The following is a 22,525-nucleotide window of genomic DNA, read 5'->3' as shown; positions in this document are numbered from 1 at the left end:
TAACAATACTCCAAAGTACATAGATAGGGGTTGGAACTTGGGGACTCTTTATAGTCGCTCCAAAAATTCCAAACCTACTTGCTAAACATTCAAACAAGTGTGAAAAAGTATAAAGAGGAGAAATTGGGACCGACGGAGTAGCTCGATCGGGTCCTATGTTCTATTGGCCAATATCAATATGGTCCAAAAGAAGACCTACCATAAATGTGGTTTTCTTCAAAGAGATCTGCTCAGAGTTTCGGTTGTAGCTGTGAAAAATTGTTGTAGAGGGTTTGCACCAATTTTGGATCAATTGTTGTAGCTGAAAAAGATCTTCATCTCCTACTCCACGAATTGATAGGGATTACGTTGACTCAGACTTTCAGAAAATGTAGTAAGATAGATGGGAATGGAGGGTTAACTGGATAGCAGTTTAGCGTGAGTCATAAGGAAAATACACAGAACTGTATCAGCATGTGAATCTCATATGTTGACAATGGATAAGTGAGAATGGTAAGATCTTGAAGATATGAGACCCAATAATCAAATGATACAACATATATGTCAGTCGGAGCTCCGGTGGTGGGCAGCACGTGAGGCACACTTGCTCATCGTTTTGCAACGTTGCTTCTTGCTCCTTGTAAATATACAGCTTGAGAATCTGGTAGTATAGTGCGTGTAGTTTGAAAGTAGTCGAAAAGCGATAAATATACCATTTTCTTTTTCATAAAAGGAAAAATACACCAAAACTTTACATTCATGACTTAGAATTCATGGAAGATGAACGACGAGAAGAGAGGAGAATGAGAGGGTAGTCAAAGCTGTAAGGATAAAAATTGATTAGGATTAAATGACTGTATGATAAAACTTACCTTATCATTAAATTTGTAAATGTTAGATGAATATAAAATAATTATCGATTTATCTCTTAATAATATGGAGTTTATCTAGAAATCTTTGAAGTTATTTAGATAAGTTCTGTTAGTATAATCTTACTTTAATTAGAAATCTTTCCAAATTATTTATTTAAAAGATCTTATCGGTTAGGATCTGTAGATATTCAAATCTACATATTTTCTATAGCATTTTTTAATGCATATTTTGGTGAGAAAATTCTTTAGGAAATTTTCATATTTATTATTTATCTTTAATTGTGATCGTTGATTGAATTTCAGGAGAAAATGCAATATTTGAAGATCAATAGAGGTTCTGATTATTATTGCGGTATAAGACAAACGAGTCATTTGTTTAGACAAGTAAGAGAGTCAAGTTGCAAAAGTTTTATAATTAATGATTACTTGTAATTAATTTTCAAATAATAAAATTGAATTTCCTAGGTTTAGCTGCCCCATAAGGTTTTACTTTTAAAAAGTTCTTTAAAAAGTTTCTCTTCGTAACCAATTGTTGTGTTATGCAAGTTTGTTTATTTACTTTAAATATTTAATTCATTTAATTATCATAATATTGAGATCTAACCAATTTATTCAAGGAAATTAGTATAATTCATCTCAACTAATCGTTGATGGTATCTACTATTTTTTTATTTTTTCAATTTTTTTTAAAAAATTAAACACATATCAACTTAAAAAGTTAAATTCATTTCAACGTAACTCACAAAATACTAATAATTTTAATTTAATTTAACTTATCTCAATATTCAAGTACAGCTAAAGATGAAGAGGTTTTGAGAGGGAAAGTTTGGGGCAATGTCTTGCATCATAGTCACTTGTATTTACTTACAAGTTACAAGATTAACCAAATCTATCCATCTTTAATAAGGTAGACAAAATAGGATATATGAGAGAAGGCAATATTTAAGATTAAATCATTTTTCATAAAATATGGACATTTTCCACGGGCTTGTCAGTTTCACCGACAAGGCAATATTTTAATAAATGGTAAAATAATATATTTACTTTGTCGGCGCAGAGGAGGGTGCGAAATATGAGTGGTTTTATGATTTGTGTTGGTGAAAAAGATTATGGATTATAATCTTCAAAGATTAACAAAATCAATTAGGTTTGGAATAAGTTTCAAAAAAGGAATCCAAGACAAATCCGTTGCACCAAAAACAAACATGAAAAGTTCATTTGACATTTTATTCAAGTGGCTTCCAGCCATTATGTACTTACTTTTGACGTGGCACTATGGGAGCGAATACAGGAAGTTAGTGCATGGAATTAGGCTTACGTCTGGTCTCGGTGGTAAAAACATTATCTTATCTTATTTCAATATTTAAAAATAAAATAAATTATTTATATATTATTAATAAATGATGATAAAAATATATATATTATTTTTTTAAAAATAATATTATAATTTTAAATTTTTTTAAACATAATTATATAGTGATTCCAATTTAAAGAGTATATATAGACTAGCTCTTAAAATATTTTTGATTTAAAATCTGTAATTACCTTATCGTTACACTTTTCGGCATAGAATTAGACTCGAGAGTTCCGTTTTCCGTTATAAAAGGTAAGTGATATCGTACGAATTGGGTTGCTTCTATCTTATCTTACAAAAATATATAGACACAAATATTACATAATATTATTTTATTATTTTATTTGAGTTTTATTTGACCTTAATAATACGAATTTAAAAAATAATAATATCTATTAAAGAGGTGTGTAATTTTTTTTATTATTAATATAATTTCATTCATGACTAAAAAAATATACACCAAGTGTAAATAGGAATATGATCATAGTTTTAAATTCTCTTCCAGTCGTTTTGGCCAAAATTTTTCATTTCAATGTATAGTATTCGGTACGCTATACCTCATTGCTCTGTTTCATTCCAAATTTCAGCTCATTCCGATCATTTCGATTAAATTCAATCATTTCGAACCTTATTTTATTTCAAACTATTTAGGTAATTCTCTTGTGCTTAGATGATATTTTTGTAAATGTTAACTCTAGATGGTATTTAATTAATTTTAGAATATAAAATATATTTATATAATTTTAATTTTTTATAACTTTAAATATGTCCTCTCGTTCTCTCTTTTTCTAGAAATATAATTACTTTTAATAATTTATTTATTCTTTTATTTTTATTTTTTGTTTCAACTCAAGTTTGTAATTTTTTTAATATATATTTATTTTATAAATTTTCAATTCTTCCATATATACATATATATATATATATACACACATAATACAAACTTATATAAATATACATTTTATTAGTTAATAGTTTATATATACATATAAATATTTATATATAATATATAATTAATCTTAAGACGATATACCAGAATACATGTAATGGGCTCACTACTGCTATGACTATTTCGAGGAAATCATCCTCTAAGAACCCAAGAACTAGAGAGAGAAAGTAAGAAAAGGAGATGAGAGAAAGAGAATTAGAGGAAAATTTGATCATTAGATTTAGCCTCAATTCTAACTCATGATGTCCCTTATATTTATCATAAAAGAATTCATCATCACCAAAACAAATCGTTTTACATTCTAATTATTAACCCAAATGACACCGCTTCTTCTAAATCACTACTCTTCCAACAAACATTACAAAACGATATCGTTCATCCAAACTCACTACTAATTGAAACGACACCGTTACATTTACATGACATCCTTCTTACTACCTTTTTCCTATACAACGACACATCACGATCATTAACTAACAAAACTGCCACTTCTTCTTCCACACATTTTCTCAAGCCAATTCCTTCAAGATCCACAAGATCTAGCAACTGTATAGACCATACATGACAGTATATTAATACTGAAATATTTTGTTTCAATATTTAAACTAAAATGATTACCGGAACAAAATTTAAAATATTGCATGAGATTCACAACAATTGTTCCAAAATAATAAATACAGTGCAAGAAATAAAAATAAATGGAAAATGGCGGTTGTTGCTGGTTCTGTAATCGGTCGCCATTATAGAAGTTGTCAAAAGCAATTCATGATTCAATGGACTGCTTTGAATCATTTATTACGAGACTTTCTCTTCTCTTCTTCTTCTTCTTCTTCTTCTTTTTTTTTTTTTTTACGAGACGTTCTCGATCGCAATAGTTAACTGTTTAGAGACGATAGTCGATCGAGGATCTCCAATCCCATATTAATCTATGCATTCTTAAAGAGGGTAACAAAAATCACTTCCACACAAAAAGAAACTCGTACGTGCTTTGAGAAAGTGGGGGAGACGCTGAACACCGTAAACATCTTGGTAGATCAAGCTTCCGAGTACATACGATCAAAAGAATAATAAAAAAAAACACTCAAATAATTGGATCCATTGAAAAATGTTTGGAGGAGCATGTGGCCGGTTGGTTGTGGTAGTTCTGGACCTGGTCTGCCGCTGGTGTGCAACCTGTAATTACCACTTATCTTAAAAATTTTATAAATCGATAAAAAAATATAGATTTTATTATTTATTTCATATCTTAACACTCTCACTCACATGTTGGTGTAATATTTAATTAAATGTAATAGAGTGTAATGTCAGAGTTTGAATTTAGAACATTTATTCTGATATTAAATAAAACCATCATTTGTCTCAAAAATTTAAACTAATAAAAAGATATAGACTTTATTATTTATTTTATATTTTAACAAATTGTGAGCATGCACATCACACGTGCGCCGGTGAGTAAGTCGCGGTGGATGCTTGGTTAGCACATGAGATCCATGCACTTTAGAGGCATGTGTGTCTCACGTGCTCATTGTTTGGGGACAAGACTAGCGTCAGCATGATGCAAACGACAAGAAGAGTTGAGGGATTGAGAAGGAAGTAGATCAAGGCTAAAAAACTTCATCCTACAAAATAAGAAAAAAATACCTTGAATGTGGGAAGAGAAAAAAGACTAAAAAAGAAGAGTGATTAGCTGCAAACTAAGGCTAATGTCAAAGAGATGAGATAAATGAGGAGATATATGTAACTCCTCCCTCTACCTCGATGGTGCATGTTCCTATACTCAACAATCTCCTTCCAAGGAAAGAAAGGAATTGAGAGAGTTATGTAGGTAATAGTTGTATCCCTATCATTACTCTTTATTAATCTTCCTTCATTTTTCTAACTAAGCTTAATTTTTTGACCTACCTTCATTTTTCATCTTAAGTTCATTTTTCCAGCCTACTTGCATAATGGTTTCAAATCTACCTTACATATTTTACATCCTTGATTAAAAATTACATATATCTATGAGTACACACTGGTCATTACAGATCCTAATAAATAAATCCTTACACAAGTTCTTACATTTAGCTTAATGTTTCAAGCACGAGAATGTGAGGGTAGGAACCTACTTCAGTCTCCAAAAACCTTATTATGAGATCAAACGAAATATTGAGTGGGTAAGAAGATGATTTTTTATAGTACAAGATGAGTTAAAATGTGCGATCAGACCTATGTAATGTTCGACAGGGTCACACAATCTAACTTTTATGGGGAGAGATGACAATAGCAAAATCTGGAGGGGAGCAGTGAGAAAATTCAAGAGAAAATGTGATGGTGGAGAGGAGACCTTCATGAAATCGTAATGCCATAAACCATGTGACAAGCACCAATGGAGATCAACGACCAACGACCAAGGGAGATATGGTAATAGAGAGGGTTTGAAAGAGGGGATTCTAAGGTTGTGTTTAAATGTTAAGTTAAGTTGAAAGTTAAATAAAATATTGTTAAAATATTATTTTTAATATTATTATTATTTTAAAATTTAAAAAAATTAAATTATTTTTTATATTTTGTATTAAAATTTAAAAAATTATAATAATTAGATAATAACTAAATTTCCTTAAATCTTAAATATGAGAGATTTTTTTGATTTAAATATTTTTAATTTTTTTAAATAAAAATAAAACAATAAAGATAACCATCATGTCTGATGACATGTAAGTGCCATGTCAACCTTAGCGTGGGAGTATCATTAGTGAAATGAAAGTAAAAGCAAAGAAAAGATAAAGATAAAATATAGTTTTAAAAGAAAAAGAAACTGAAGACGTACGCAGCCCCATTGGTGATGAGTTCATTGAGTTGGGGAGGGGGCTGTCTTTGCATAGGCCTGAATGGAGAACACGTGTTGAGATGTCACCTTCGGTCTGAGGCAATGAAAAGAGATAAAAATGAAGCACAGAGGGACAGCACTGCATGTTAAGATGTACCAGAGGGCAGAGGATCACGGAGATACCGTTTCTCGGTACAGGAGCTCAGCCTCAGTTTGACCAAAAAAAATCGGGGGTCAAAGGTACATAATCGTGTTGACGTGGATAGCACGTGGTAGTCATTCACCATCACTGGGAAACCGTCCTCGTGAACCGTTGGAGAAGAGAAGCACTTCCCAATTTCTATTCTGTTGCTGCGTTTCGGCGTACGGTTTCTCAGTACTCGCAGAGATATAGACGGTAGTTTCATCATTTCGTGGATAGAGAAATGCTAGATTGGAGCGGGGTTTTTTTTTTAAATAATTAAAAAAATTTTGTTTAATATTATTATAATTTTTTTAAAAAATATTAAAAAATGATGTGAAAATATATATATATATATATAGTCTAGCGAGAGCCTCCAGGCTCCAGCAGTGGCTCTAAATGAGTCTTTCATGGATAATGCTTATCTGCGTGCAAAAGCCACTTATCTTTTTTTATTGAATAAGAAAATGTTTTTAAATAATATTAAGAACCTTTTTAGAAAAAAATATTTAAAAATATAAGAAAATGTATCAAACTTTTTTTTAACTGTGACTGTAACAAGATCCTAATTTCATTCGTGATTGAACAAAGCCAAATGCCATTTTACTTTTCTTTTTCCCTCCCAAAAGTTACCAAGTTTGGATTTAAGATATATCCATTTCAAACTGTCTTATGTGTCATGCATAGGGGTGTAATCAATTCAGAGAGTCACGGATCGAAAATTTCGATACATCATTTTTATCATTGGATAATCAGCTATCAGTTCAATCAATCTAATTCAGTTCAATTTAATCTGTGAACATTTTTTTATTATATATATATGGTTAATAAAATTAAATGATTCATTTAATATTTTATATATGGTTAATGAATATTAAATAATTCTATTATATATATGGTCAATATTTGATTCTTTGAATAAAAATTATATAATTAACTTATACAACTAATATATAAAATAATATCTTATAAATATAAAATATTTAAGTATATATATATATACACATTTGATCTCGTTTGGATCTAAAAAAACCACACCACGAAATCGACCAATATGACAATCAATCTAGTCTGGTCCTTTTATATAGCCTTAGTCATGCGTGACTTCTTGTTTCCTCTTCTTTTCGGTTTTTTCTTTTAATTTTGGATAATTGGTGCGTCTTCTACTTGTGCCTTGCTCAAAATACTTGTAGTCATACTTATTTTTTCTACAAGATTTTACATCAATTCATATATATTCTGTTCGCTCTTATTTAAAAAATTGTCACGTATCATTTGATTATGTGAAAAAAAAAATGACATTTTCATAAAATGATATATGATTTTTTTTTTTAATTTAAGCTTTTAAAAAAATATGTTATTGTCATATATGCTCTATATGTGATCATTCTTATCGATGAGTCTAGAGGTAGTATAGCTCAATTTGGAGAAACACTCAAAATCTAGTTAACTATTTGTGAGTTGTAAAGCATTGTTTGACCAAAACAAGAGAGAATAAAAAAAAGAAAAATGATATTTACAGTCTTAGTGTATATAAATCCCGCACACTCCTTTAAAAGAAAGTGTAAATCTAGATCTACATAAAAGAATCATTTTTCAATGATAGATTTTACTTTTTTTTTTTTTAAGTGAGTGTGTAAAACTAAACACCCTAAAACTATATCTAGCATTACACTAAAAGGAAACTTCCATGTGCTACATTTAAAAAAATAAATAAATAAATTGTAATTACTTCACTCATAGAGCAGCCAGCCCCACGGGATCCCGTTAATTAGCTGTACAAAGATCGCTTACCTCTTTTTTAACTTTTTGGACCAAACTAGGCAATTATGAATGGAAATTTCAACCCAGTGAGGTAAGAAACTACACTACTATTGCATTCTTACCTTACTTTAACAATGATTGTTAACTTTTATACCTTTATCTTCTTTTAACAATGATTTGATCTAAGCACTGCCTAAATCTAATCTTCGCACGCCCACAAAAGTGAAATAAGATCTGATAGTGATGCAATTCCTAACATTTCTTTTTTCATTTCCAACCCCATTTGCGAGCACGGGCATCTATTTTGGCCTCACCTACTAACCAATCTCAAATGATTCAGTTTTCTTATCTTCTTTTGTTTTCTCTGGGTAATTACCTAGTAACTCTCTATATCTATCTCTACCCACTCTGGTCCATAATTGCCTGCTTGCCATGTGCTAATCCAAAGGGATCTTTGACTAATCCTACTTTCTTCCTCATTATTCTTGCAGAAGATCATCCATAAGTACGATTCATTGAAAGTCGAGCTTCATTTGTCTACATCTCCATCCATCCATCCATCTATATTCTTTTATCTTCTTGTGAAACTTTACACCTGTGTCTACAATGAAAATAAAAGGGCACTACTCTAACAAACTTGTTGAGTTTGGCCCTTAACCATCACAGCTTAGTGCAACACAGCCTATTGCGACTAAGGGATTTAACATCATCGCTACTGTTCCCACAAGCACCAAACAGGACATTGATAGGCAGCAGCTCTCCTTTTGCAGTGTTTGCTTGCCAACAACCTAGTACAACTCACTCCATGGCAATTTTAAGACTGTTTACTTGATGTGCTTGGTGAATTATTGATAGAAACAAAACCTGTAAGTATTTTTTTGGTGAATGACTAGGTACCCATAAACTTCATCTCGTTTGACCTTTTGCAGCCTTTCGAGAATGACATATAACTCAATTTAATCCCACACATTACGATAGAGACATCACTCCAAACATGGACCCCCACAGTGGTTTCAGGCAACGACAATGGTACTATGGCTTGGACCTAATCACAGAAGGCTATGCATGTGGGAGGTGGGAGAGTCACTTTCTCTCCCACCCACCAAATTACACATTTAACACACTCACTGACACAAAGCAGAAACATCAAGCAACCCACATCCACGAGACATACTGTTGTGTGTTAGGACACCACTAGTTTCCAAGACATCCAAAATCATTGTCAGCTTACAACAATGGAATTTTCATCCCCAGCCCATAGGAAGAAGAAATCTCCATCCTGCATGTTTAGACACTTGACAGTGATTAAAAAAACTGGTACATGTCATGTCTTCAACACCAATGAAAGCTCTCACAACTACTATTTATGACATGTAGGTCATAAATCATAATGGAGTTCATCAATCAGTCGACACATCCAAATTGAACATATATTTGAGTGCATCTTGAAACATTAGTACAACCTAATAGCGCTATGGTACCCAACTAATCATAAAGACAAATTATTCATAGAACTTAGCTCATAGCTATCAACAGAGAAACAAGAAGTCCTACAAATGAATAATTATCTGCAGCAACTATGATTCCACCTGTACCGGATGTCAAATATATCACTTGATATATTTTTACTTTGCTAAACAGCTGTTCAAAGAATTGTACAACAGTTGTAATTTAGGAAATCTTACCTAATTAAATTTTAAGTATAGCTAAGGTTTCTTTGAAAAAAATAGTTGCGCCAAAAAGGAGACAAAAATAGGACAACGGACGTGATCAAATATGCACACGTTTGAGGACTAGAGTTGCTTCCATTTGAAGGTGCTTCTTCAGTCAAGTTTTCTTCTAACCAGTCCTTTGAAGAAGTCAAAACTGAAACCACAAAATAAATAAAAGCATGATCTATAATCATATATTTTCTGTAACATGGATCAAGAACCATAGCATCTCAAGATAAAGCCACAAATGAAATTGCCAACTGTTACGGGGTACTCTAGAGACATACTTCTTAAAATTCATATTAAGGGAATGTAATGGCTTAAGGAGACTAATACATACACATGCATATTTGTGCAAGGAAATATAAGCATAATTAATTATGCAACACTTGTAAATTATTTGCAAGAATAGAAGAAGTGCAATTAATACATTGCTTGAGATGCTTTTTTACTTTTAAGGTTTTGGTATAAAATTTTTTTTAAAATATGCGAGTTGTGCCCCCAAGGTATTATCCAGGGTTGACCAGTACAAGAATGGAAAGAGATGGGAGGCCAGTGGTTGAAAATTATATACCCAAACCATATCTAAGATGTTAGGTTGGGCCACCATGACAAACAAATGACTGCATAAGACAACACACACACACACACACAAACTGTACTGAGTCTACTGACCCATGTATTCTCCTAATTTATTTTTTTTCATAGCTAATAACAATCTCTAGAATACCATTAAAACACAATACCTATTGCCGTCAGGATGAAGCTCATACATTTGATTGTCATCACCAATGGCTAATAAATATCCTGAGGATGTCAAACCCTACACATAAGAGAATTAAATGTTTTAAAAAATCAATATTCCTATTTCTGGCACACATACTGAAAGGAAGTTCAATCTGAACTACTGAGTATCCCCCTTGAATTGAAGAGGCACAAAAATTGGTATTGAACATACTCAAAAGTTGTATGATATTGCAATTGAGTTTCAGCCGCATCACTGGCAACCTCATTTATATTCAGGTATTTCATACGTTCTTTTAATTTGTTGTAGAAGATCAAGGATCAAAATTGAAACTCTAATGAAAATCAGATTAGGGTCTTCAAGAACCAATTGTAAAATTGTAATCTAACAAACTATGAAAAATAGCAGTAGCGCAACCTTGTTTTTTTATATAGTAGCCATACTGCAACTTTTTGGAACTTGGATGGGAGAACGTGTTTATTTTATTACTTTGGGGGGCAAGGTGCAATTTGGAGGTAGAAAGTGTATTTTCCCCTAATAAAAATGTCAATATTTTACACTAGCATGTGCATCACAAGTCACAAAAGTCACAAACATTTATGGAAGTTGCACAATACTAAAACCCTTCTATATGTAATTAAATGTTTTTACAACAAAAATAACTTTTTATTGTTTATTGGGCTGCTGCTCTTTCTTTTATAATTTGTCTATTTTGGACCCATGCCTGCCAATAATTTGATAGGCTGATTTTGTAAGCATATGAATCACAATTCACTAATGATAGTGGAATTAACAAAATGTCTAAAACCTTCAATGTTCAAACGTTTCAATGATTTATATTTTAGATTGTAACAACTATATTGATACATTTTGCAATATTACTAAATCCAATTGAACTGGATTGAAGTGGACAAGTTTTTTGCTCAAATCAGAATCTATGCCATGAAGTCCCAAGTTTGATGAAGTTTAAAATATTCTTTCAGCTTTACACAATAGGAACGAACACAAAAAATTTCTATCTGCACATGCCTGAATCTCCCATTTTATGCTCCACATATTATCAAGCATGTAGGAAGCCTTTAAATTCATCATACCTGAATAGTAACCACATTTTCAACCACTTGGTCCTCATTCTTTTCCTGTAAAATTACTCTTTGTCCACTGCATGCAAATACCCAAAAGAAAAAAATTATGAGTTTAAGCTTTTAGGAAAATATCAGTGCATAAGATGTAAACGTAAAACAGAATTTAAAAATGTATCATGACGTCACAACTAAAACAAGAAGCTCTGGCTTGTTTGCCATTAATTATACTAGAACAGATTATTTCTGCTCTTAAACAAGCCCGATCTTTCAAAATATTGCAATGAGGTGAATGATAATGTTGAGACGGATGATTATGATAGAAAACAAAAAACAAAACAAAACATCTAGAAATAGGCATTACTAAAGTGTTAACATGCACCCCTGCAATCAAACTTTTGTGGGAAGGTGAGGATAGCAGTAACAGCACCAATAGAGTATTTTGAGATAGAAAACCAAAATGGTTCTATAACAACCTGATCCAACATTATTTTCTTTTATAAGTAAAATGAACTTTTATTTGTAAAAACATATATATATTATTAGGGATTGAATAAGGATAATTTTATTGGGCCTAAATTATGTTTAATGGACCATTTTGGAATAACCCACGAGCTATTAAGTTATTGAGGTTGGTTGGGAACTTTAATTAGGCCAAGGGCCCAAGAGTTTATTTTAAAGCCCTTTAAGGTTTAGTGCATGGTTTTGGAAGGTATTAATGGGCCAATATTTTTGGGAATCCCAATTGAGATTTATTGGATAATTTTGAATAGGCCACGGGCTGAAATTTTATTCTCATGGAATAATGATTTTTATTAGACTCAATAATTGGATTATAACCCATTTAATATTTATGGACCTACATTTAATTGGTATTAGGCCTAAGAATTTATTTTAAAAGCCCAAAAATATTTATTGGACAAGTTGGGCTTATTTTGGACTCAAGACCAGGCCCATTGGAATTTATTGAATAATTGGCCCATTAAAATATGGGCAAGCTCATGAGATTCTTTAGATCATTTAAAATGGCACATCCCATTTGTTAAGCTCATACAATGCCCAAGAAAAACCCTGGGACCCATGAGCATGACCCAACCCATTTGCAAGAACCATGACCCGACTACCTTCTATAAATATAGACCACATGTGTGCGTCCATCTCCCTCAACTAGGGTTGCTGCACTGTATCACCCTCGTGTGCTACCGCACACCCTATCTACACGCCTATTAATTGTAGTGTTCTTGTCACAACCCCCAAGAGATTTGCCAGGGACCACGCCTCGACACGACTCATGGAGGGTCACATGGCTAGCCTGCTTGCATGCCTTGGCTCAAACCATGACATGCAGTAGGCGACTGTGGAGGCTACTGGCCGTGTGCAGACCATGTATACAGGCTTGCGTGTGCCCTTGAGCGTGCACCTGCGCGCATGCATGCATGCCCCCGCACCACTTAGTGAGGCTAGAGGCGTGCCCCCACAGGCACGCCATCTAGCGCAAAGCACCAGCCTGTGCCTTGCAGGCAAGGCTAGTGGCGTGCCCCCACAGGCACACCATTCAGCACACAGCTCCAGCCCGTGCCTTGCAGGCAAGGCTTAGTGGGCATGCCAACCAGAGCACGGCTCCAGCCCGTGCCCTGCAGCCCCATAGCCCAAACCGTTAACTTGGGCCATGCATGCTCATCACCCAAGCCACCAGCCCGGGCCATGCAGGACCACTGCCCAAGCCACTTGACTGGGTACCACAGCAGCAGCACGACATCACCCTGTGCCCACCATCAGGCCTAGGTTTGGCACCATGCCATGCCCACCATCAGCAGGCCATGCACAACGCCATGTCATGCCCACCACCAGACCAACTCGTGGCACCATGCCACGCCATGCAACGAGCCACGGACCAGACCATGACTAGCCTAGCCGTGGACTATGCACCACCTTAGCCCACCATGGGCCATGCATGCCACGGTCACCATGGCTAAATTATCATTTTTATTATTTTAATTTATTTTATTTAAAGACTTGATTAATTATTATTTCATTTGTTTATTTATTTTATTTTATTTTGCCTAAGGACCTTTTGGGGGTTTCCACTTTGTAAACTCTATAAATAAGATCCTTAGACATTTCATTAGGATTTTTTGGCATTTTGACTATAGAGTGGCCGGCCATAAGGCTTGGAGGATTGTGATTTTCGGTGCACATGCACTTGGGCTCTTTTGGGGTGCAATTCGTGAATCCCCAAGGAGAGAATCTTCACCGTGCAATTCGTGAATCGGTGTTGGTTCATTCTATCTTTTAATATTTTTTTTTTTTTTGATAAGTTCATTCTATCTTTTAATATATTGAGGTTTCCTTTCAATTTCTTGCACAATTCGTGAATCAAGAGTTGTTTGGTTCCTTTGTTATTTTTATTTTCTATCTTTGTGATTTTGTGGAGTTTGTGTTGATTGATTTGGAGCGTGGAGGCCGAATCTTCCATTGGGGAATTTGGATTTGTGGTGTTTTTGCTAGATCTCTTGTTTGCATGTGATTTCTCACATGTTCATGAGATCTCATTAAAGTTATTAGAAGAATCCCATCTCACACACATCAATTTCGGCCAGCCTTATCATTTGCCTTTTCCATCACCTTCAATTGCCTCAAATCACAAAACCCTAGCCTCCCATCAAGCCATACACGCCCCCCATCAAATCCCATAGCCAGGAAAACCACAAAAACCCTAGATCCATCCCATAATTCGGCCATAGCCTCCTTGGCTTGGCCGAAACCCTAGATCCTATAATTTCTCACTTCCATTTTTCCCTCCATCTTTTGATTGGTCAATTTCCTTGATTAACTCATTCAAATCTCATCTTCCCACCAAAACACATTTTCTCTATCCATCCCCCATTTTCGGCCAACCCTTACAATCCTAGATCTCTAGATCTCAAATCCTATTTTTTAGGAATTTCACAATTCCTAACTTTTAGGATCTCACAAGCCCCCTTTGCCCTAGCTGAACACACCCCCACAAGCCTTGGCCGAAAAACCCCTCATCAAACCTAGCCCCACTCACTCATTTCTAAACCCTAGTCAAGATCACCCTTCATCCAACAGTAGCACACAAGTAGCGCCTAGCACACCAAGGGTCACTAGCCGTGCACCATCATCACCCAAACCATGATCACCTAGCCCAAACACCATCCATACTTCCCACCATTGAACCCTAGTCTCACTTCACCCAAGCTCCCATTAGGCTACACGTGATCTACACCAAGCAAAGGAGTCCCATCGGTCACTAGAGGAGCAACAAGGCAAGGATCGGACCCTTAGTGTTTGGAGGCTTGACAGAGGCCCCCAACAGTTCTTCCTCCCTCCCTCTCTCCCTCTGTCTCTCTCTCATTGTAGTGTTCTTCAAGTTTAGGAACCTACCATTATCAAGCTGCAGCAGTTGTCGCACAATGACCTGCACCACCAAAGTCCACACCCAGCCCCGTCGCACTTCTCACAGCAACAACCTCCCTGCAGCACCACAGCACCTTCCACTTCCAAAGCTCCCAGCTACTCCGTGCCGAATATGCCCTTTATTGGAAGCCACTTTTTACGTATCAAGTTATGATGAAAGTGATTTTTGAATGTCATGTTAATATTTGTTTTACATGCATCGTGATATGCTTTCATTTATGATGAGTATAAGCTATGTGATTATGTGTTCTACATGCATCATGGTAAGAAAGATAGAAGACAAGTTATGACAGAAGTTTGAAGAATGGCCATAAGAGATGCATGGTACCAATGCAGCTATGGGTAGATGTGCAAACCACGGAAATAAGAATGGTCCATCATAGTATGTTATGATAAGTTAAGAGATTCCCCTTGTGGCAACAGCCAGTGGAACCAGTGCACAACCCTACACACGGGGGGTTAAGGTGTGCTGGCCAATAAAGAAAGGAAAAGATAAGTTTAATGAATTATGCATAATGCATGTTACATGTTTATGTTAGTATAAGAATAAGTATTAAGTATGCACGCTTTCAAGAAAACTATGTTTATTATGTTTATTATATTATGTACTATTTATTAAGTACTCAATTCATTTTTTTGGTATGTTTTTATGTTTTAACTGCCCCGGGTAAAGATCTTTATGAGGATGGGGCTGCAGGACGGGACTTGGCCCAAGGAGGCGAGGCAAAGGCCTAGATTATGTACAGAGCTTTTTAAGTGAAGATTTTTATAGTACAAAATTTGAGAAATTTTAATAAGTACTTCCGTAGACGGACTTCTATACTGTATTTTCATAAATAATGACTTTGTTTTATTTTATGGAATCTTTTGTTTCCAGCGCTTCATTTAAAGAAAAGAAAATTTTTCTAAAGTCAAGATCATAGCACTCCAATTTCCCTAAATTTCTAAAAATGACTTTATTCTTAACTCTAGGGGAACGGGGTGTTACAGGTTCAGTCGTGAAACCAAGATAAACCTCACCGTCAATAAGGATTAAGGAGTAATATGGTTTAAGTTGAAGCCACAGTGAGGAAAATGTCCATAATAAATCAAGAGAGGAGGGGGTTCTGGCAGTGAGAAAATAACTAATCGCCTGTTTTCAGCGAAAGATTTGAAGTAAAAAGAAAATCATTTTCCATCCCAAATGATTGGTGAAGTGATTATTTAATCAAGCCAAGTTGCTTTTCTCTACCAGCTCTTGATCACTTTGATGTTTAATGCCACAATAAGATGCAACAACAAAGGCCACAAGGACGACTAGTACTGAGTCAAGTTGGATGGTTGAATGAAGTTTTTCTTTTCCTAATGACATCGAACTTCACCAAGGCATGGTCCTTGGAACCCACTCCTAGGGAGTAAACTTTAGATACACGACCCCCCCCCCCCCCCCCCCCCCCACAAACAAAAACAACGGACCCAGTCCTAGGAAGTAAAACCTGGATACATGACCCCACCCATTGGAACCATGTATCCGGTAATCCAAGGGAACTCTTAGTACGAAATCGAATCCATGAGGTCAGAGTGTACAGCTCATCTCAAGCCCAGCCTTTGACCATTAGGGTGCACTGGTGGTTGAGAAAAGTTTTCGTCATGTTCTTCAAGCTCCAACTTCTAAGCACCGACAAATTTTTTCAGAAATAACAACTTTTAGTTTTTGGTTTTTAATTGCCATAAAAGAAAAAGTGGATTGATTTGGACATATGAGTAGACTTTTCTTTGCTTTACGCATGCATAGAAACAAACTATGATGCTGAATCTTTTACCTTTCACCAAATAGCAACTAAATGCCCACAAGCAAATGAAATATTTATTTTTTGCCAGAATATAACCGCAAGCAATTTATAAAGAGACTTGGTGTCAACCATAGAGAGCAGATATTTAAATTTACGGTCACCTGTGCAGCCATGTCTTAAGATACAGCTTTTCAAGTGATTGAAATCCTGTAAAATGCACAGCAAAAGAACTTGACATTATTCTACATACCAACATAGTTTATCAAATACAATATGCTACTCACAGAATGACATAGCATATCATCATACATGCCCTTTTTTATTGGTAAATGGAACACATGCATACACCAAATTAAACAATTAGCTCGGCTATGTCCTCACAACCAGCTTATTAAGCACTGGTAAAAGCATAACAAAATATTTTTTGTGGTCAAAGGCAGCAAAAAATGGTCTATTTTGTTCAACGATGTACAGAGCACAACAAGTAATAGTTTGTACCCTTTATGATAACAATCACAAATAGTGTTGTCTCTTTTGGTCCATTGGAGGCCCATTGGGCATATGAGCTACATAACATATTGTAGAATGGGCAGAAAATACCTCTAATGCACAATGAGTACTTACCCTAAAAATTATCAGATCAATCTATTCATTAACAAATCGTGGAGAAGGTTTCCAAGTAACTTGGGAAATCTAATAGGTTTTAACACATTGGCATACCAGGTAATCTCCTGAATGATGGAAATTACATCTATGCTGAGGGACAAAAATGTAAATTCAGAAATAAAAGGATGTATTCAGAAACTGTTCTTTCTGGTCTAGCTTTATCTATATTTGAATTAAAAAAATCATTGAATGCATTCAAAGTATAGATTTTGCAAGAAAAATGTGCACTCTGAACTTCCCTTTTCAACTACCCAATGCATGATGTGTGCATTTAATTAGAGGTGTACATACTGAAACTGGGACTGACCAAAACCAGTAACCTTTGCCAATTGGTTGTCAGTTCTGGAACCTGAAGAATCAATAAGACTGTTTCGGTCTCGGTTTGGGCAACTTGGTTCACCTAGACATGACCAAACCGATATATATATATATATAGAGAGAGAGAGAGAGAGAGAGAGAGAGAGAGAATGTAATATTACATATATTTAAAAATATAAGCCCTGTTGTCCAGGCCCAGATATATGAAAACTAATATTTGCTAAAATACTGCCTTTTTACTATATTTTAGAATTTAGGTTAGAGCTTCACATCATGATCAATTTCTCTTTCTGACTCTTCTTGTTCTCTTTTTCATTTCTCTTTAACACTTAGAAAGCAACTCTTGGAGTTGCCTGTATCCACTCCTTGGCTTGCCCCCCATCACCATTTAATCCTAGACCGTTGACTGTTGGGGTCATTCTGAGCCAGTCTACTGACTCAATGATTTGGCTGGTCGACACAAGAATAAACATCCTCCCTTTGGTTCGTTTTGCAGTTTGGTCTTCAGACTGATCTAAAGGATCAATTTTCAGCCCTATGCACAACCCACTTGTATCCTTCCTCAAAGTAAATTAAGTTAATTACCCGAAGTATGTGGGAATACTGTATAGCCTAATTTATATGAGAATCAAAGAAAGTATCAACTAGCATAGTTAAGCCGAAATTTTAAGAGAGATGATAAAATTCAACATGATAAAGGAGGCAACACATTGAACATTGCAGTGCCATACTATTTACAATGAAAATAGGATTATAACATATATTTACCTTGATCAATGAAAAGATCATAAAATCTCTCAAATTTATTGAAAAAGGCTGCAAGTATTTCTGGTCTACTAAATCGGTAAGCCACATCAGAATGTTCTCTTAGAACTGCATTCAAACATGTTGTTGGTTTCTGGTTGTCAACATTCAACCCCATACCTGCAAGGACATGGATTCATGGAATGATTCAATACCTAGCACACACAGTCTAAATTACAGTATGATTTTTTTACATATATGAAGAGGAACCTTGGAGACCGTGCAATGCAACATGTATTTTATCTGGTTAAGTCCTGGACTTGTGTAAAACCCCAAGGGGTTGGCCTAAGTGGTGAAGGCCTTGGTCTTGGGGTCTCATTCCCTTCAAGATCCAAGGTTCAACACCTCATGGGTGCAAACAATCCTTTGGGGCCACACCCCCTGGTGAAAAGCCAGCGATTTAACCAGTTCCGTGTAGGGAAACTTTCGAGGGTGCGGTGCACGGAACCGGGGTTTATTCTGCAGGGGTGGGTCCAAAGGGCCCTGCCTTGGAGAGGTTCCCCGACATCAAAAAAAAAAAAAGGTCCTGGACTTGTGTAATGTGCCCACATCACACAGACCAGGTAAATCATTGGCTTTTCACCGATGGCATGTGGCCCCTAGAAATTGTTTGCACCCAAGGGTTTGAACCTTAGACCTGGAGGTAGCATACCCCAAGACCAAGGCCCTTACACTTGAGCCAACCCCTAGGAATTAAAAGGAAAACATTCCAGCCAGTCCAGTTACATATGTAGCAGCATGGTAGATCACAAAAAAATTGCATATCATTGCCCAAAAGAACAATCCCATTACCTACACTGACATTGAACTTCTTTGATTTATATGTGGAGGTGCATAGAATGCCTCCAATTTTAAGGCCATTCAAGTAAAGATCATTTGGCCACTTAATTTTAACATCAGCACATGGCAAGCCCTGAAATGGACAATGAAATAAAAACTTAGCATATCCATATATTCCCTTAGGCATTATTCATGATTCAGTTTAGATAGATTAAAATCAGGTAAGGCATGCATAGTCCCAAGTTAGTCAAAGATATAAGAGTGGCCTTCATTTGTAAGCTACACTTCAAATTGATACATGAAAAAAGAGATGGTTTTATAATTCAGTAGCTTTAATATTTCTGGACACTGTTTGAACTTTAGGACCATTATATCATATTTTGATTTTATTATGTTTTCGGTTTTTTATTATGGATTCTATAAGTTATTTAGTATGACTTCTTTTAATAAAAAAAGTCCCAGAAGCTAAAGCTACAGAGATATAGGTGGGCTAACATCCAAAAGTAAAGAAAATTACAGAAGAAAGCAGAGTCTTCCAATTTCCTTGTGCAATATTGAGAATATCGGTAATTTCTTTCCCTCCAAACGCACCAGGTCAAACAAATTTGGATCAATTACAAAAGGTCTCACTGTGGTGACTATCAAACTGCCATTTCCAGCACACTAACAGGTCTACCACCCATCTCACTTTTAAGAGCCTAAAAACATCTTTTCATAATGTAAGGTTTTATGTTTACTTTTATCTAAATATTTATGTAATGCTTTCAAATTCAATGGAGAACATGTTTTCTTTCTGAGAATTTTGTATATGATACGCTCTTATGAACGTGTGATCCATTCCTCTCTTTAAGGTGTGAAGCCTAAGAAACTCAAAGAGTGGTACTTGGGAAAGAAAAATTATATTCTCAAGCAGGTGTGTAAAGCACAACTAATAAAGTGCTTATATGGCATAATCTGATTTGAAAGAAAATTTTAAAATTTGAATCTTACAAATCAAATATCACCATTTAAGTGATGTGCATGGTGTGCTCTACACGCCAATTTAAGAATAGAATAACTCCTAAGGAAGATATGTATGATTGTCTGTATATGTCATCTTTTCTTTGCATTTTCTCTTTAATTTCCAAAATCTTTATCTCCCTATAATAAAAACCCTATCATCCATCCATCACGTGGATATTTCTTCATTTTGTTTCTCTTCCAAACCCCACCTTACACCTTCCCCTGTTAGAAAACCTAGATTCCCCAACTTTTACATACCTTTTTCCGCAATGAAGCCTAACCTAACTTCTTCTAATTCCTATAAGACACTTGCTGTCCAGATACTCTCTGAGTTTGTCTTCCTATTTCCAGCCCTTTAATACCCTTCAAAATTCACACTTTCTTAACCCAATTTGAAGCATAAGCCTAAAAGCATCTAGCAACTGTGGTTACATCAGAAATGTTATCAAAGCTTTTGTTCTACGTTTTTGGGAATCAGACCAGTATATGTCTTTTTATTTTCACATCAAATCGGTGTCAAAGACTTTTCCTGCATCACAAACAATAATCAAGTCAATTCAAAGTTTCCAAGTTTATTAGAGACCAACTTTCCTCTAATGTTGAACTCATCTTAAATTGTTTAATTCAAAAATTCTGTTCCACCCATGAAATCAAGATGTCAATAATCAGATGTCAAAGGCTGAATATAAACCAATTTGCCAAATTGATCTTAGTGTTATTTTTCAAAAGGTAGCAACAAAATAGAGAAAGCAACCAGCTTACGTTTTGGTCACAGACATCCTTTACTGCCTCAGTGATAGCAAGAGACACAACATACTGCAAAAGAGGCACAGTTCGCCCGTCCTCCATTTGTACGGTAAAAGAGAACATAAGGCAACCTATTGGAGAATCCCATACATTCTTTGACCGACCTGAGAAAATACCGCATTATAATTAGGTAAAAGAAGAAACTGAATTCCAAAACTGCAACCAACAATCGGAAAAGCTACGAATTAGTTCAAACCTCGTCCTTTTGACTGAACATCGGCAACACAAACCGTACCGATTGGAAGCTCACCAAAATTGCTGGTGAAAAGTAAAATACTCAATATAATAACCAAGAAGGGAAAAAAAAAAAAAAAATCCAGCATCGTTCTGAAACTTACCAAGAAACGACATTGTGCGTGGAAGGCAACCGCGGAGACCAAATGAGGAACCTGCCAAACTGATTAGTCGAAAGACAATTCATGAAGGAATCGATGCTAAAAGAGTATTCGTCTTCTTTCAATGGTCTCTCCAGTTCCGATTGCAAAAGAATTGAAATGTCGCCATTGTCAGGCAGCTTCAAAACGTTAGTGCTTTTTATAGATTTAGCGATCTCATTTTCCGCCGTCGACTTTCCACATAGAACCAGCGTATGAGATGAATTGAAATCCATAGCTGCCCAAAAAATAAAAGAGAAAAAATCAAGTTTCTCTCTTCATTCTTTTTTTTTTTTTTTTTTGAAAGTGCATGTTAACCTTCTCGTTTGGTCTTTAAGAAAGATGTATAATTCGGAGAATATAAAAGATAAGGTATACTTAAAACTAGTTAAGCTAAACTCTTCCTCCTTTAAATTTCCCTCCGTTTTCTCAGCAGCCAAACAGCAGTGGATGATAAATAGGATACGAATCGTAATAACGAGTTTGATCGAACCTGATGATGCCATAGAAAGCGAGAGAATGAAAGGCCCTTTGTCTGCGAAAACGAATTTGCTTAGAGAAAGAGAACAGAGGGAGTTCCGAGAAGACGAGAGTCGGAGTACGCTCGTCGTAGCGAAAGGCATAACACAAAAACTGGCCTCGTATCTTTCACCAAAGCTCTGTAGCCCCCCTATGCCCTCAATCAACGGTGCCAAATGCGACTATATAAAGACAAAATTCATTTGGTTCTTGCACGGTGTTTGCAGAAGGGAAACATAAACAAAAATTGGCAAATTCTCGTATAATTTATGAAAATATCCAAGAAAATATCATGCCAAAATAGCATCGTGATCACCTCTATTTGTAGTGAAAAAATTTTATACACCATACTATCATTTCATTTGCATCTCATCAAGTAAGATGTAACACATTTATTACCATTAAATAATCATTTATTATATATTTCTTTATCATCAAATAGTCATAAATAAACAACATTATATATAGTAGAATGCAAGTAAGATAGTTGTGTGGTGTATAACATTTCTCCTACTTTATAGATTTAGCACCTATAACTACTATTTTCTTATCTCATGTATGAAACACTATTGCCCTTTTGGGAAATATTTTAGCC

The 22,525-nt window shown here is 35.1% G+C and overlaps 1 protein-coding gene across 1 annotated transcript; it reads right to left on the bottom strand.

The window, feature by feature from the left end:
* Positions 1-9,394: 9,394 nt before the first annotated feature.
* LOC122310739 (biotin--protein ligase 2-like) lies at positions 9,395-22,201 on the bottom strand. Its single transcript, XM_043124874.1, has 10 exons — positions 21,905-22,201; positions 21,376-21,649; positions 21,234-21,295; positions 20,993-21,141; positions 19,241-19,361; positions 18,413-18,568; positions 16,822-16,867; positions 11,460-11,526; positions 10,367-10,443; positions 9,395-9,774 (listed from the first exon to the last, which is right to left on the bottom strand). The coding sequence occupies exons 1-10, from the start codon at positions 22,032-22,034 to the stop codon at positions 9,732-9,734; spliced, it is 1,125 nt and encodes a 374-aa protein (XP_042980808.1). The 5' UTR covers positions 22,035-22,201; the 3' UTR covers positions 9,395-9,731.
* Between the last annotated feature and the right edge of the window lie 324 nt (positions 22,202-22,525).

This window comes from Carya illinoinensis, chromosome 5 (genome assembly GCF_018687715.1).
Source record: "Carya illinoinensis cultivar Pawnee chromosome 5, C.illinoinensisPawnee_v1, whole genome shotgun sequence".
NCBI classification, from domain to species: domain Eukaryota; kingdom Viridiplantae; phylum Streptophyta; class Magnoliopsida; order Fagales; family Juglandaceae; genus Carya; species Carya illinoinensis.
Note: the sequence above shows the minus strand (reverse complement) of the source record. Positions and strands in the feature narration are given on the sequence as shown.

Bases quoted from the DNA above. Each gene is read 5' to 3' on its own strand.
- LOC122310739 (XM_043124874.1), bottom strand. From the start codon at position 22,034: ATGCCTTTCGCTACGACGAGCGTACTCCGACTCTCGTCTTCTCGGAAC. The intron at 16,868-18,412 runs GTAAATATATGT...TGCATTTTACAG, and splicing joins TGATCTTTTCATTGATCAAG to GATTTCAATCACTTGAAAAG. The intron at 11,527-16,821 runs GTGACCGTAAAT...ATTTGCATGCAG, and splicing joins CTTAAGACATGGCTGCACAG to TGGACAAAGAGTAATTTTAC.